Source organism: Naegleria gruberi (genome assembly GCF_000004985.1).
Source record: "Naegleria gruberi genomic scaffold NAEGRscaffold_19, whole genome shotgun sequence".
In the NCBI taxonomy this organism is placed as follows: domain Eukaryota; phylum Heterolobosea; class Eutetramitea; order Acrasida; family Naegleriidae; genus Naegleria; species Naegleria gruberi.
Window position 1 is genome coordinate 70,375 of NW_003163308.1, and position 16,153 is coordinate 86,527.

A 16,153-nucleotide genomic window follows, 5' to 3' on the forward strand; every position below is an offset into this window, starting at 1 on the left:
ATATTTTCAGTGGTTCGAATGTGAAAGGAGATTCAATTGCATTACAAACTGAAATTAGTCCTGGATCAATTTCATTCTCTAAAAATGGAGAATTACATTTTGTTGATTATTCAAATATTGTTAGAAAACTTTCAGATAATGGAAATTTGTCATATGTTGGAGGAAATCCCTCTTCATTTGTTAGTAGTGATGGTACCGATGCATCAAAAGCTATCATTTCACCTTCTAAAGTTATTGAAATAGGTAATGAACTGATTATTTTAGAGTATCAAAAAATTAGAAAGGTTTCGTCTGAAGGAACAATCTCCACAATTATTGGTGGAGGTATCTATCCATTTGTTGAAGGTGCATTGGCTACAAATACCTCCTTTACATCACTTCAGGATGTTGCAGTCAGTCCAATTGACAATTCTATTTATTTTATTGACGCTAATTTCAATGCTATTCGAAAGTTGACTTCTACTGGAACAGTAATTACTTTATTCAGTACTTCTACGTATATTAACGCAATTGGAATAGATCAGACTGGAATTATTTATTATAGTACTTCCAATTCGATTGGAAAATTGAATCCAGAAACTTTACAACAACAATTACTTTATTACAATACTGAAACATCCAGTTATTTTTCAGTTTCTAATAGTGGTAATATTTATTATTTCGTAAATTGTAAAATTGTAATGATTGGAAATGGAACACTAAATGCACTTGCTGGAACAGGCACATGCTTAACAGGATCATTATTTGATGGAATGAATGCAACACAAGATATTCCAAATGTGTATTCAGTTCATTATTCGAATCATGATAATCAATTATACTTTTCAACTGTGAATGGTATTTGGAAGATTGTTGATGGATTCATTCACAAGGTTGTCCAATCAATTCCAATGGCCAATGTAACTTCAACTGACTCTTCTAAATTTTTAAGTTTGCCAAGTTCATTGCTAGTTAAATCTAATGGAGATATTTTATTCATTGATGGAACAATTATTAGAAAGTACGATGTGCAACAAGATAGAATTGACAATCTCTATATTGGAGATGGATCTATTGGTCCATTTTCGAATACATTTTCTTATTATTATTTCACAACATTCTGTGAAAATGAATTGGTCATTGTAACTTCCAAAGGAATCAGACGAATTAATAGTGAAACATCAATAATGACACCTGTAACCTTTCCCTACCAATTTACGACTGTTAGGTCGTTTATTTCATGTTTGAATAATAATTTGTATTTCCTTGCTACTAATTTACAATCAATCAAGAAAGTTTCACTTTTAGATGGAAGTATTGATCATATTGCAGGTATTGCAGGTTCTTCTAGTCCATCACCTGATGGCAGTATTGCCAAATATTCAAAAATAGTTTCACTCATTAATTCAAGAGCGTTCGTTCTTCCAAACCAGGAAGTATTATATTTTGAAGGTCTAAAATTGAGAAAGATTGGTTTGGATGGAAAATGGCAAACCATTGCAGGAAATGGAAATTCTGGAACAACCCCAGATTTTTCTGAAAATGCAAAGAATGTACCTTTGACTATAGCTTTTTCATATGCTTATTCAGAGTTGAGTGGAACAATTTATTTAAGTTCAAATGGAATTTATTCACTGACACCTTATTGTAGAGATGGATACCAATTTGAAAACTCATTCAAAACATCATGTATTCCAATACCAGTTATTACTTGTTTTGGTAAGCTGGCCAATGATTCAAGTGTTTGTTCATCACGTGGTACTTGTACTGGAATGGATAACTGTCAATGCTCAAATTTGTACATTTCCTCTGATTGTTCTGTTTCATTGTGTCAAACTGAAAATGGAAAGCAAAATACAATTCTTTGTCCACCTGCACCAATTCCTTCACAAACTGGAACTACAAATCAACAAGTCGCATTGAACGTGACAGAGAGCAGAACTGAAATTGTGAAAGACTTGACAAGTATTGACTCTAAGAATATCACATTTACATCTTCAAGTTCAGTTCAAATCACATTACCTTCAACCATTTCATCTTATGTTTCGAATCAAATTTCAACTAATGAAACAATTCAAATCATTTCAGCTATTTCAGAAAAGACTCAAATCAAACCTCAATCAAGTAACACCAATACTGGAAGTGATGATGAAAAGTCAACAATTTCAACAGTTGAAGTTGTAAGCAAAGTTGTGAGTTTACTTTTATTGAAACAAGATGGTGAAAAGATTCAAGTGACAAATCTCATCAATCCAATCACATTCACATTTTCCAATTTGATAATTCAATCATTTGAAAAATCAAATTTGACCTGCTCATACCTTGATGAAACATCAAAGGAATGGAAATCTGATGGATTGAATACTTTCTTTATTGACATTCAATCTATTGGAAATGAGAAACAATTATCTATTAATTGTCAAACAAATCACTTGACTTCATTTGCAGTTATTGACATGAATTTAAAGAAAGGAAGTGTAAAAACAGACACTCTTCCTACAACACAAGATAACACTGTCGTGATTGCAGCAGTTGTTTCATCCGTTGTTGGTGTACTCATCTTGGTGGGTGTCATTTCCATTATTATTATTGCTTCTGTCTGTTTAATTAGGAGAAGAAAGCTCAATAGTAAGGAATAAACATTCAATTTCAAAAAACTAAACTCTGGTAAATGATCTATTCACCAACCCTTAATACTTCCAATTTCGTTTCTAATTTCACGAAACTTTACAAAAAAAATGCAACATTCAAATAGAGGATGGACACTCGCCAATTTGCCACCCGAAATTCATCACAACATTTTTAATTTCTTGGATTATGTGCGTGATATTTGCTGTGATGAATATTTATTTGTTCCACTAATTGAAATGCCATCAACATTGGACGAATTTGAACGAAATGGTTATTGCAATGTTGATGAATTTGTTGATTTTGAACATCCGAACAGAGTACCATTCTTTCTTGCTTGTCAATCTTTGACAAATTCTGTGAAAACCTTCAGGCCAACTATTGTCAATTTGACCTTTACAACATCGAGGTATATTAAGAGATATTCCTTGGATGAATCGTACAAAAATTTGTTAAATCGTTTTTGGTTTAATCAACAGTGTGAGAATAGACTTACCTATGATGAATGGCCGAATATAGTGCAAGAACTAATTCGAAAGATGAAACGATTCTGTAAGGGAAATCCTTGGTCCAGAGTTGAGTTTATTTCAATTTCTGCCATTGTAGGAAAAAACTATTCTAACACTGGAGTTGTCTTTTTTAATTGGAACGACATTGTGTTCAATTTCTTCCCAACTGTTAAATATATGTTATTCGACTTTCCATCAATTAGAATCTTTAACTTGAACGAGTACAAAAACTCTGGCACTATTATATTTTCATATCCAGAAGATTATTACATTACAACTTTGAAACATGTTGATAATATTTATTATTCATGTAAGAAGGATATTGTTCAAACTGAATCACAACTTCACGAATTAGCACATGCATTTCCAAGTCATTATCCGAGGAATGTTGAACTGTTCCTCTTTAACTCTATACTTTCTTATTCAGTTCAAGAATCGAATTATTTAATTGATAACTTTGAGTTGAATATTAATTTATTTTCTTATATTTGGAATGTTCGAGGATATAATGCTGTTGTTAATAAGACATATACATTGAGAATTTAAAACAAATATTGGATACACTAGAAAGAGTTTACAACAAGTATCCATCCTTTAAAGTATTTAGAATTCATATAGGATCTGTGGAATGTTTGAAACTTATTCTGAGCTATCCATTTGTAGACATTAATGTAGGCAAAAATATTACTAAAAAATTTCTAGAATCCATCAATCAAACTGATATTGAAAATTTATCAAAAGATTACAATATTGATTTTTGTAAACTTGGAGAGTACAAATTCACTGCAGCTTGTTTTAGCGCATGTCATGCATTACAAATCGATAGCAACACTTGTGATATTTATGGTGTTAGTCCAGCCATGTTAATTTGCGAAAAAATTCAAAAGGAAAATCTTAAGGGAAGAGACAAATTTGGAAATAACATTCTCCACTATTTGTTCTCTGTTAAAGGTAAAAACCTTGAGTTATTGAGCAATATTCCAGAAGAAGATATTAAATTAATGAGACAGGAGCCAAACATTTACGATATCACACCAAATGAAATTGCAATTGTAAATGGTTACAATATACAAGGAACTTTTACAAAGAAATTCAGTTATGAAGGATTAGTTAAAACTATTGGAAATTCTTGGAACCTATTTCCCATTGATGGATTAATTGTTAATGATAGAATTTTATATGCATGTATGAATAATCTGAAAAACACCTCAAGCTCTGAATTTTCTGAATATTTGGATATTAATTTTAGAGATGTGAATGGAAAGCATTTGGTACATTATTCCCCATATTGTTTTACTGAAACATTTACAAAGAATTTGAATTTATCATTGAAGGATATTTTATTTTGCAAAGATGGCAATCAAACAATGCCTTTTCAAACTTCTAGATCTTTCACAATTGACATTTTAGCAAAGATTGAGGAATTGCCAAAATTTAATTACATTTCGCATACTGATGACTTGGGAATGTTCAGATATTTATATAGATTTGCATTCGATTCATTTCACTCCCTTATACTGATGAAAGAAACCAATTTTATAGGTTTTGATTATTCTTCAGGTCAACCAGAGCTTGTTTCATTATGCACTCATCGTTCAGATGGTATTTATTACTTTTCAATTGAAAAAAGTCCATTGAAACAATTGAGAAATGTACATTTCTTTGGAACTGTGGATGGTGATGATATTTCACATTATGTTGTGAGATATTATTTACACTTTATAAGAAACCACCCACATCATTATGTAATGAAGGGAAAACCCATCCTCCAAGCACTAATAGCAAGAGGATTAAGAATGGATTTTGTTAAAAACTCAAAGGGACAAACAGCTTTTGATTTAATTAATGAATTAGCATGTAATACTCCTGTAATGCTTGCAAATTCTAAATATTTGAAGAAAGATGTTAAGAGAGGTCTAGGAAACAATTCGAAAGCACTTGCAAAGTTTATTATTGAACACAAAGGTCCAAAAGAGTTGATTGTGGAAGAAAGTGAAACAACGCTAGCTCTAAAATGTGAAAAGGTAGCTCACTTTAGTATCAAAATGAAACGAAAGCTTTATTTTGAATACAAGCCAAAACCGACTGAAAAGATTTGATAAAATTAAACTATCAGAAACTATTGCGTAATCAAACATTTGAGAGATCACATGAATAAATAACTCATACTGTTCATCAACTAGACAAGCAAGACTCAGATGAAATTCCAAGTAGTCCATCTTCATTCCCTGGAACCAAGAACTCATTTTGAACAAGTTTACGTCACCAAATTGATGGGCATCAAAACAATTTACATGTAGATGTGTGGCATGTGTTCATGTGGTGGCATGTTGATTGATTCCACACCGTACCTTAATACATGCGATGTGAAATACACATGAGTGAGGGATTTTACATCTATCGTTTGAACACAACATGTTGCTTTTTACTAATGAATGTCTGCAGATGTTGTGTTGTTGATTGTTGAAGTCGACACATGTGTGTTAAGCTACAGTATACAGTAGTGTTGTAAATTGGTTTTTTTGATTAATGCTTAAACATCCCAAGCTAGCACAACAACTCCAAACTCATCAACAAATGAAAACGTTGCGTCAATGTTGTGTGGTTATTAAGAATCTACAGTCCACTGAACCAGTGTGAGAGCTGTTGATTTTCAACAATGTTCAAATTTGGATGATGCAAAAGTTACAACTTGTTACCTTTGGTTTGAAGAGAACACAACAAGTCAAAACATTCAAAATAATACATGGTTCCAAACTATCCAAATAAGAACAATAATGGAAGTTTATCAAAATAGTGCAGAATCTGCACCGTAACAAAATTTCAAAACCCAACATATGAGTGTAGGCATATCCTTATTATGCTATGTGGAAATGTGTTCTTGAGATGTGTGTGGTTGTTCAACTAGCAGGTGAGGAACAGCTTTGCCGCCAAATTTCCAAATTTACAAACAGCCATTTTTGGAAAATTAAATCTTGATCAAAAATTTAAAAAAAAAATGCAACAAACAAATGGAAGGGAAAATCTACTTAAATTTCTCAAATTGAAAACTCCCATTAAAAAGCCACTACACAAATTGCTCACCCATATTTCTGGTTATTTTCATGATGAATATATTGATGGTGAATGTTTGAGTGAGGAAGATAATGATGATCCGAATCGATGTAACGATTGTCCAACAATTAAAGACATTGTTCCGATATTTAGATCATTGCCATTACCTGTTCAAGTTCATATGTTTACTAATTTTGTTGTTAATTTATTGTGTTTAGATGAAGCATCAGTGACTGGAAGAGAATTTGTCGACAGACGTGATTTGAATAATAATAATAATGTTAGACTCGATTATGAAGATATGTTCAGTGGATTGCCAGAAGAGAAAGTTAAGGAAAAGGAGATTTTGAGTTGTTTTATTGTCTACTTGTTTTTTAAAAGATATGCCATGACGAGGTTAGGTTTGGAATTAGAATTTTTCTTTGATTCGGAAAATGTCATGTCTTGGAATGATAGAGAAATGTTTTCTGAGGTGTTTAAAGAATTGAATCTTGATTATAAGGAATTGAGAAAAGTTTCCAAAGAAGAGTTGAATTTGAACCAATTAAAAAAGTCGAAAGATGGAGACATGTGGTATAAATTAGTATTAATGATCCACGAGGAATTCTTTGAGGATTTGTCAGATGAGGCCAAACAATTCAGAGAAAAGATTTCAAATATTGTTTTTAATGAAATGGATAGAGCTAAATCTAATTGTGAAGAGTATACTTTATTGCAAAATTGGCATACTGATATTGTTTCTAATTATGCAAAGATTTATAGAAAGAATCAACCACATAAGGATTTATTGAAACTTGGAATTGTTTGTCAAACTTCATCTCTTCACAATTCTGCAAGCCAAGATAAACATGTCAATTACTTTTGGGATAATATCAAGAATGTGGATAATTTAGGAAATGTTCAAATGGGTTTATTCTCTCCCTCACCAAGAGCATACTTTACATTCTGTTGTTATGGAGCTAAGATGAAGCAACATAATTATGACTTTGGCGATCCAAAACAGAAATTGAGAGGATTCTTTGCCATGTGTGACTATCATAGAAAACATTCACTCTTTATCAACAGCTTTTGTGTGGGTCCATACGTTGTCGAGTTCAAAAGATTTCCTATTCTATCTCATTTCAACCACGAAAAGTGTAAGATGTGCAATACAAAGGGAAAACTCTGTCAGGCCTGTAAATCTGTAAGGTATTGTAGTTTGGCATGCCAGAAATCTGACTGGAACTCTCACAAGCAAAATTGTAAAATATATCAATTATTTTTGTAATAATTAAACAACTGTAATGAATCTATTAGAAAACAGCTCTTTCCCCATTTTCATTATCACTCTTCAATCAGATTGGTCAGCTTAAGTATGTCAGAAAGCCTTAATAATCACAACTAAATGTAAGGGACCATGGTCTAGTGGTATGATTCTCGCTTTGGGTGCGAGAGGCCGTGGGTTCGATTCCCACTGGTCCCCTTTCTTTAAATTTATCAATTCTTTTTCAAAGTCTATATTTCATTTATTTCCACTCTACTGGGATAGCCTTTGTTTTAAACTCCCTTTCGAACGGAACCACATTTCCTTCAGCATTCTTTGCATTATTATCATTATAAATTGCAAACACAACCTGTTCGAAATGTCCATCAAATTCCTGAATTACTTGATTGAAGAGAGCCGCCATGTGTTGAGGAGGATTTTTGTAAGCTCCACATCCCAAAGAGGATAAAACAAGTGTTGTTACATTGTGTTCGATAGCCATTGCAAATATGAGACGAAGTTTCTTCTTGACATTTTCTACAAGTGAGGAGTGGAATCTGTTTGCATTCTTTGGATCCAAATCAGGATTTGAGTAAGCAGCCACACAAACAACATCTGTTTTGTAGATTTTATCCAAGAATGGATATCCTTTGAGTTCACTTCCTCTAATCACGGTGACATTTGGCACATAAACACCTCCAAATTCATCGAGTGGGTATTTTCCAGTTCGTTTCTTATCCCATTTCTCAATATCTTCGAGGGAGAAGGCTAGACTTGTTCTACGGAAAAGATTTTCTTCTTGGGCTCCAGCTCCTATATCAGTCAAAATCAATTTGGTCAACCAAGCAATAAATTGATTAGATTTCAAATTGACTGAAAAACTCACCTGTTTTGTAGCCTCCACCTGGTCTTTTTGCACTTGCCATATTTAATACAGCAACCTTCCTCACAATATTTTCCTCAATTTTTGCATTCTTTTGCAACAACAATGCAGCTTCCAAACAATCTCCTTCCATCACCAATACTTGAGTGTTTTTAAATAATTTTGGTGTTTTCAAAGTCTCCAAAATTGATTGGGCAGCACTATGATTTGAATAAAACTTGGTATTCACACAACTCTCCATCAAATCATCTCTATTAATTGAAATAATGTTATCCTCCAATAATTCCTCTCCGACTGCTTGTGTACTGATTACTTCTCTATCAGGTTTAAAATACAAATTTCTAAATGCATGGAATGTTCCTTCTTGAACCACTTGTCTCATCATCTTTAAATTTTCCTTTCCAGATTTCTGATAATTTTCAAACCACTTCTTCCACTGTTTTCCACTAAATTCATACTTATCCATATACGAATATAAACTAGCCATATTCATGTTTTGATAATACTTGTCCGGAATTGAATATTTCATCATTGAATTATCAGATAATTCCTCAGAAGCAGCACCAGCAGCAGTAGAACTATTCACGTTAGTAGAATAAAATTGTTTCGATTGTTTCGAATTTGAATTTTTAAATCCTCCCGATCGATTATTATTATTCTTTGAATGATTATTATTCAACATTTTCAAAATGGTATGATTTGTGGTGTTGAGATTTTTTTTAAAATTAAATTTAGCAAACGATGAACTTTTCATTTTTTTTCAAGGGGTTTTGCAACTCGATTTTGAAATTGAAAATTGTGAATAGTTTACAATGAATCAATTTTTGATGAGTTTTAAAATAGAAATTTGAAAAAAAAATGAGCAAATTCATTGGCACTCTCAGCCATGATGTTTTCTATTATCAAATCCTTCCCTATCTACCCTATTTTTACTTGTCCATATTTCGGAGGGTGAGCAAAAGTTTTCGTAAATTTGTCGAAGGCTATCAAAAGTATTTGTTATTTAAGAGGTTTTTAACTCCCTCGGATAAGAAGAAACAAAAGACTTATTCGTATTGGAAAATGATGGAAACATCATCAACGCATCCAATTTGCAAAATGAATGATTTGAAATTGGTTGAGAAGATTGATTTTGATAGATTTAATCTGATTAGGACACAGAATAATTATTCCCTGATGGCGAACATGATGAAGAGATTGTATTATTATAAGGAATTGAAATGGTTCTTGTACTATTTGGATAATTATGAAAATACGAAAGTGGAATGGACAGATAGATTGTTTATTAATGGATGTGATTTTGATCAATTGATAAATCATGGAGAAGATAATATTTATGAAATGAATGATTATGAAATGGTGGAAGGAGATTATAATATTAGTTTATCATTGGTTGGTGTTACCATTGATGATGAAAATTATTTTAAATATTTGCAGAATGAATTTGGAAATATTAGAATTAGTAATTTTGAATTGGTATTTGCACATACTGAGGAGTTTTCCTTTTGGATTAGGGAAGCAATTTACTATACTGATTGCTCTGAAATTAGCAATAAGATTTCATCATTCAAGACATCAAAAGTGGAAGCTTTAGGATATGTGAAAAGGTGTGCTCGTGCCTGTGGAGTGGTTCCATCACTTGTGCCAAGAGGAGATTTATTTTTCAAATTAATTTACAGGAATAATTCACTTGATTGGAAATTATGCAAGTGGATGTATAGGAATTCTGTCATTCCAATATTTGAAGTACTGAACTTTATGTATCGTTCTGATATCATGTGCTATTGTTTCGATCAGATTATTTCATTGGCAAAGTTTTACTATTTGGAAGAAAAGACATTTAATACTTTTCAATCTCAATATGCGACATTTAGAAAGCAACCCAAAGTGGTGGAATGTGTAGATCGGCTCATTGAACTCTTCTCCATTGTTGTAGAAAAGGGAAAGGAAGAAGAATTGTTCAATTCAACACAACCACCTAATGTTCTTAAAATGGCTCAACTCCTCGATAAGAAAACAATCACTCGATATAACTACCTTAGATCCTCCTCATTAATTAATGAAGATGCTAGTATGAACTTTTCCTTTTATAGTTGGGAAAATGATTTCATCTATGCTTATTTTCAAAGAAAACCAAAGAATATTGTTTCACTTCAATTACCAACTACTTTACAAAATAACTCCAAGCAACAACTAGTGGATATTAATACCTTTGATTTGGAAGAACTTGATTCTTACAAATAGATTCTCAAAGTTTAATTATATCAATCAATCAACTTGAAAAACTAGCTGCAAATACATCATTTAAATTATTCGAATCTTCTTTTATTGATGGTGCCTTAATATCATTCCACTTTTTTAAAGTGAGCAAGCATCAATAATTCATTCCTATATTCATTTATTTAAGAAGAAGTTCCACTCAGTCTTTCCTCTTCAAACATCCTTTTGATGGTAGCTGCTGAATGTTCTTCTCTCCATTCGACTTCCATCTTCCACTCGAACCGTAAAATCAAAATCTTTTGGTTATTTGTAAATCAATTTAAAAACTTCAATTATAAAAAAAATTGAAAAAACATCAAACTCTTAATTGTTCATTCATCATAGTCAACGAATTTATTAAATATATTACTAATATTAATATACTAAATATTAATAGTTAAATAGAAAAATTACAATGTGGGTTGAATATCATAAAAGTGTAGGCGATAATTGTCTTGTTTGTGGACAGGAAATTGATCAGGATGAATTATGTATTGGATTACAAGCCTTGCCCCGAGGTTTGATAGAACAAGTTTTTCCTTTTCATCCCGATAAGACAAATTCGAGAATTATTAATTTGGGATCAATTCGTTTGGGAAAACACGTCGATTGGAATAGTTTAGACCCTATCAAGAATGATGATTTGGAGAACTCAGAGTTACCTCCAATAGGGAAGAATTACATTCATCTGCTGAAGAATTGTTTTTCACCTGCCATTCATAGACCTTTTCAATGTATGTTTGAGTATAAGAGTATTGAGAGTGAGGATGTGGCGATGGTGGAGAGAATGATTGTGGATTGGCAGAAATTGAGAAAGATATTGTCAAGTCCACAAAAGAAGAGAAAGGCAGTTAAGGAGGAGGATGAGGATGAAGAAGATTCTCCATCTCCAAAGAGAGTTACAAGAAGCAGAAGTAGAAAGAAGGTAGTTGTAAAGGAAAGCAGTAGTGAAGAAGAAGAGAGCGAAAGTGATAGTGAAGAGGAAAAAAAACCAAGAAGGTCTCGCCGGTTGAGTCGTCTTAGTGTGAAAAAGGAAAGTGTAAAGAAAGGAAATTGAGTCAAGCTCGATTGCAGAGGTCAAGAAGGAAGATGATGTACAAGATTTACTGGTAAAGGTTGAGGAAGATGACGGACCAGTGGATGAGAAACCATTATTCGAAACCTCATGCTATTTACTTGGACTTTCAGATGAGATTTGGTGTGAAATTTTGGAATATTTAAATTTTGATGAATATTTCAATATTGCTCAAGTTTCCAAAGGAATGCACTTTTATTCGAATCTCAAAGTAGTTTGGAAGAATTTTATTTGTAGATATATTTGTCCAAATGCTCAGCAAGTGCAAACTACTCACTTTCCACAATTGGAGGACAATTATAAGGAACTTTTCATGAAATTATACAATAATTGTTGTATTGTGTGTGGAGAATATTTGAGAGGAGATATTAAACTGGATAATCCAGTCTCTTTAGCTCAATCCAAGGGAGAAATAAGATTGGCTGCTCATCCTGCTTATTATAATTTTCTGGTAGATAATTGTGTTTGCACTTCCTGTCAATCCAATTCACTTGTGGAGACAATAAGTAAGACTGAATTGAAAAGATTCTACAATGTGAGCGATACTGAATTGTCTGATATGAGATGTATGAAATCACCTAATCCATTCCACAGATCAACCCCAATGTTCAAATATTTAATTAGTCAAGCAAAAGTAGTCCACCAAAAGAAGCAAGAGAAAGCTCTATTACTTCTTCATAGCAAATTTAAGAAATTGAAAATTTCTAAGGGAGCCTATTTTGCTTTGATACAGAGAGGTAAACGAGGTCATTTTGGAAATGATTGTTTGGTTTACTTGGCCTTAACTGGAGACAAATCCAATTACAAACAAAAGAAATTGGAGGAATATATTAGAAATTTGATTTTGACTAATCAAGATTAAATTTGCAGTACACAAATTGTTTTATTTTGGCAAGTTGCTTCTCAAAACTCTCAACACATTTCCACCCATAATCTTGTTAATCTCTTCTTGATTAAAACCTTCTGAAATAAGGGCATCTGTCAGATAAACCAAATGGTCAGCAGCTCCAAATGCATTGATAGCTCTATTTTGATTAAGCCAAATACTTAAATATTAATACTTACCCATCCCAATCAGATCCTAAAGCAATATGATCCACACCAACCATATTAGCAATATGTTTCATTGTCTTGGCAACTGATTTAAAGCCAAAACCACAAGTAGTAAATTCAAAGAAAGCAATACCCATAACACCATTTCTCTTGGCAATTCTTCTTGCCACTTCTTCTGAAATATTTCTTGTATGGTTACAATCACTTTTAACTCCTGTATGTGAGACGATAACTGTTGTATTCCAAGGTTCAGTCAAATCCAGAACATCCTTCATGTGACTTTCAGAAGCATGAGCCATGTCAATAATCATATTCAAATCAACAACCTTCTTGATTACTTGTTTACCAAATTCTGAGAGACCATACTTTTCTGATCCATGCAATGATCCACCAACTTGATTATCTGTGAAATGGTTCAATCCAAACATTCTAACTCCCCAATCATATAACTTTTGAACATTGTCTAAATTATATTCTAAAACTTGAGCTCCTTCAACGGACAATAATCCAGAGACTAGATTCTTATTGGTCTTTCTTCTCTCCAAGAAATTTTCAAGATTTCTTTGATTCTTAATAAAGGTAACAAGTCCATTTCCTTCATCTTCATAGGATTGGAGTAATCTACTCATAGCTCTAGCTCTATAGAGAGGAGAAAACCAAGCATCCCTTTCATAGAGTTGAGCAAACATCAAGAATGGGAATATGTCAGTATAATTGACATTGTTTTGCATGTTCAATGTGTGTGGAATTGAATTTACTACAGCAAATGTTTGAAGAGCCATGTTGGACTTTTGCATCTTGGAAAGTGTCACATGTCCCCTAAAATATTATCATCATTCATTCAGCAACAATCGAATAGTATGTACATCACAACAATACCAGAATTAATTTTCATCAACAATTAAACTGATATAACACAACACCTACATTTCAGATTTCAAGAAACTACCTCTATGTTTCCACATTAATGTATCCGCATGCAAATCAGCAATAAATGGAATATTCTCATGTACTTGTTGTGCATTCTTATTTTCCAAAACTAATAAATCCAAATACTTTTTATCAACTCTATTTGAAATCTTGTCAAATCCATACGGAAAGACAACAAATAGAAAAACCATCGACAAGACACTTCTCAATACAAAAGATCTGATCAGGGAGGAAACGGATTTCTTACCAATTTTAAATAAAAGGGACATCGGAAAGATTACCACACCAAAGATTACAAGGAACATCATTGATGTTATCAGTGTTCCTGCCAAACTTTCAAAAAACATTCGATCAGCAGACATTGTGTTTGTTATTTTTTTTTAAATTTTTCCTGTTTTTACCGCCAAAATTTATTATTAGATTTTAATACTACTTTACAAAATATTAATAAAATTTGGCTTATTCCCCAAGATGGACTAACAGACAATGTATGAATCCTAGAGGTCAATATCCTTAGCTGAAGGTCCACTGGTGGTGTATTAGGTTAGTATACTATGAATGCTATCGAGATTCATTTATAATGATATTCCTAAATACTGAAAATATGATTGCTTGCTCTACACTTTTCAATACATGATTGATAGCGAGATTCATCCTTATTTGATTCCTTCTTGTTTGTAATATCAACATTGTTCAATTCATTGGACATTTCATCTGTGATACAAGCAGAGAGACAGGTCATTTGCAAGTCAAACTTCCACTTGACGATTGAGTTCAGCTCTCTAACCAGCCTTGGAAATAATCTGTGTATCATACGATATCTAGCTGCGAATGAATTCACCAACTTGATGTGCTGTAAAACTTTTTCAAAATACTTTTTTTCTTCCTCATCTTCAAATATGGATCTTATATTTCTTCCTTGTCCTATTTTTTCAATTATTCGAATTCTAATAGAATTAAATTGGTTAATTCTGTGACGGACAAAAACTGCCAAATTATGAAATGAATAAAGAGGAAGTATCAATGAAAAATTAAAGAGTAACAATTCAACCTTTTCGACCAATTCATTCAAACCATCTGCATTAAAATTTAAGAGCTTCAAAGTGGAATAAAGTCCGTAATTGTGCATCAGCTCAATAGTGGCATGCTTGATTTGTTTTTGAGGATCGGAGAGCTTCTTATTTGCAATCTTGTTATAGAGGAAATCTCTCACTGAATATATTAGAGATAATGTAGAAGCTGCATTTTCTAAAGTAATACCATTATTAATAGATTCTGAATCATACTTGTTATCATTGACGTAATGATCATAAAATTTGGTAAATGATTTCCCAACAAACTTTGAATTTTCTAAATCATCATCCCCAATTGATATATGAGCCTCTCCTTTTGAAGCAATCATTTTGAATTTAAGTTTGTTTACATCATCCAAATATGGATCGTTTTCAAGGTCCTTGATATAGTTCAAATAATTCCAAGCCATTTCAGTTTGGCCATCGCCAATAGTAAACATGGTAAGGAGAACCTTGGAAACCTTTGTACAAAAGTCAACTGGATGAGCCAATGAAGAGTAGTGCACTGACTCTCTAAAGGAATTAAGAGAACGCTCAGTTTGACTCATCGACTGTTCACACAAACTCTGCACAGCAGAAAGCAGTGTTCTTACAGAGTATTCTTTCTCATATAAATCAACATTCGCCACAATTTCCTCCATCTGTTCTCTACTCAAAAAGTCAAAGTTAACATCCACAAAGTCAAAAAAGTAATTAACAATAGCATGATGAATGTTTCCTTTCACCAAGTTTCTCTCCCTTGTCAAGTATGTTTGTTGTTGTTTTGAGAGATAGGGATGGAATCCGTTAGTTGTTGCTCTCTTTGCTTCCTTGTTTGTTGTTGCTGATGGAGCAATTATTGCCAATTTCTTCTTCTTTGAATTGTTGTTGTTAGACATATTTACAGTTGTTATTATTGTAGAGGTATTTGTTGGTGATGTTGAAGAAGATGGAGACGATGATGAAGAAGAGGAGTTATTACAGTCATTCTTCTTATTTCCTTTAACTCTTCCTCTCTTCTTTGGAGGTATGTATTGACAAGGTCGTTTTCTCATGATACATTCAGAACACGATGGTTTGATACGATCACAAGCAAGGTGAGACTTTCTACAGCCTGAGCAAGCAATTTTAGCAAACTGACTCTCCAATTCATCCTTGCCACTACTACTATTATCACTATTACTACTACTATTAATCACTTCAACAACAACACCTTGTTCTTCTTCTATTGGTTGGTTACCATTGTCCTCTCCGATATTTTCCAATTCTGCAATAAATTCATCAAAGATTTGATCCATTCTATCTAATATCAATGACCAATCTTTTTTTACTTTTATCTCATGAATGTTGTCTCTTTACTCGCACTACATGCTTGAGGAAGGTGAAGTACAGATGTGGATTAATTTTTGCGCACGAGGAATTATTTCATCCAACAATTTTTTATTGTTTGATTTGGCGCCACAAAAACGACCCAGCACAACGTCTTTT

General features: G+C 32.6%; 9 protein-coding genes and 1 non-coding gene across 10 annotated transcripts in view; 7 read left to right on the forward strand and 3 right to left on the reverse strand.

Moving 5' to 3' along the window:
- The window catches only part of NAEGRDRAFT_66569 (uncharacterized protein), a gene marked incomplete at both ends in the record, with an annotated part of 3,737 nt that extends 1,119 nt beyond the window's left edge, over positions 1–2,618 (forward strand). The window contains one exon of the mRNA XM_002678006.1: positions 59–2,618. Within this exon, the coding sequence (XP_002678052.1) occupies positions 59–2,618 (2,560 nt within the window). The remainder of the gene's footprint in view (positions 1–58) is intronic.
- A 228-nt stretch (positions 2,619–2,846) lies between these two features.
- On the forward strand, positions 2,847–3,662 carry NAEGRDRAFT_66570 (uncharacterized protein; the record flags this gene model as incomplete). Its single annotated transcript, XM_002678007.1, has 1 exon — positions 2,847–3,662. The coding sequence occupies one exon, from the start codon at positions 2,847–2,849 to the stop codon at positions 3,660–3,662; it is 816 nt and encodes a 271-aa protein (XP_002678053.1).
- A 314-nt stretch (positions 3,663–3,976) lies between these two features.
- NAEGRDRAFT_66571 (uncharacterized protein) lies at positions 3,977–5,215 on the forward strand (the record flags this gene model as incomplete). Its single annotated transcript, XM_002678008.1, has 1 exon — positions 3,977–5,215. The coding sequence occupies one exon, from the start codon at positions 3,977–3,979 to the stop codon at positions 5,213–5,215; it is 1,239 nt and encodes a 412-aa protein (XP_002678054.1).
- An 899-nt stretch (positions 5,216–6,114) lies between these two features.
- NAEGRDRAFT_66572 (uncharacterized protein) lies at positions 6,115–7,437 on the forward strand (the record flags this gene model as incomplete). Its single annotated transcript, XM_002678009.1, has 1 exon — positions 6,115–7,437. One exon carries the CDS (start codon positions 6,115–6,117, stop codon positions 7,435–7,437), a length of 1,323 nt encoding a protein of 440 aa, XP_002678055.1.
- Positions 7,438–7,560: 123 nt separating this feature from the next.
- Positions 7,561–7,632, forward strand: NAEGRDRAFT_t269. Its single transcript has one exon. It is a non-coding gene; the product is annotated as a tRNA-Pro (tRNA).
- A 43-nt stretch (positions 7,633–7,675) lies between these two features.
- Positions 7,676–8,978, reverse strand: NAEGRDRAFT_66573 (uncharacterized protein; the record flags this gene model as incomplete). Its single annotated transcript, XM_002678115.1, has 2 exons — positions 7,676–8,226; positions 8,300–8,978. The coding sequence occupies 2 exons, from the start codon at positions 8,976–8,978 to the stop codon at positions 7,676–7,678; spliced, it is 1,230 nt and encodes a 409-aa protein (XP_002678161.1).
- A 416-nt stretch (positions 8,979–9,394) lies between these two features.
- NAEGRDRAFT_66574 (uncharacterized protein) lies at positions 9,395–10,540 on the forward strand (the record flags this gene model as incomplete). Its single annotated transcript, XM_002678010.1, has 1 exon — positions 9,395–10,540. One exon carries the CDS (start codon positions 9,395–9,397, stop codon positions 10,538–10,540), a length of 1,146 nt encoding a protein of 381 aa, XP_002678056.1.
- A 430-nt stretch (positions 10,541–10,970) lies between these two features.
- On the forward strand, positions 10,971–12,492 carry NAEGRDRAFT_66575 (F-box domain-containing protein; the record flags this gene model as incomplete). Its single annotated transcript, XM_002678011.1, has 2 exons — positions 10,971–11,592; positions 11,630–12,492. The coding sequence occupies 2 exons, from the start codon at positions 10,971–10,973 to the stop codon at positions 12,490–12,492; spliced, it is 1,485 nt and encodes a 494-aa protein (XP_002678057.1).
- A 19-nt stretch (positions 12,493–12,511) lies between these two features.
- NAEGRDRAFT_82573 (renal dipeptidase family protein) lies at positions 12,512–13,976 on the reverse strand. Its single transcript, XM_002678116.1, has 3 exons — positions 13,611–13,976; positions 12,696–13,502; positions 12,512–12,655 (listed from the first exon to the last, which is right to left on the reverse strand). The coding sequence occupies exons 1-3, from the start codon at positions 13,973–13,975 to the stop codon at positions 12,514–12,516; spliced, it is 1,314 nt and encodes a 437-aa protein (XP_002678162.1). The 5' UTR covers position 13,976; the 3' UTR covers positions 12,512–12,513.
- A 226-nt stretch (positions 13,977–14,202) lies between these two features.
- Positions 14,203–15,963, reverse strand: NAEGRDRAFT_48429 (uncharacterized protein; the record flags this gene model as incomplete). Its single annotated transcript, XM_002678117.1, has 1 exon — positions 14,203–15,963. The coding sequence occupies one exon, from the start codon at positions 15,961–15,963 to the stop codon at positions 14,203–14,205; it is 1,761 nt and encodes a 586-aa protein (XP_002678163.1).
- Between the last annotated feature and the right edge of the window lie 190 nt (positions 15,964–16,153).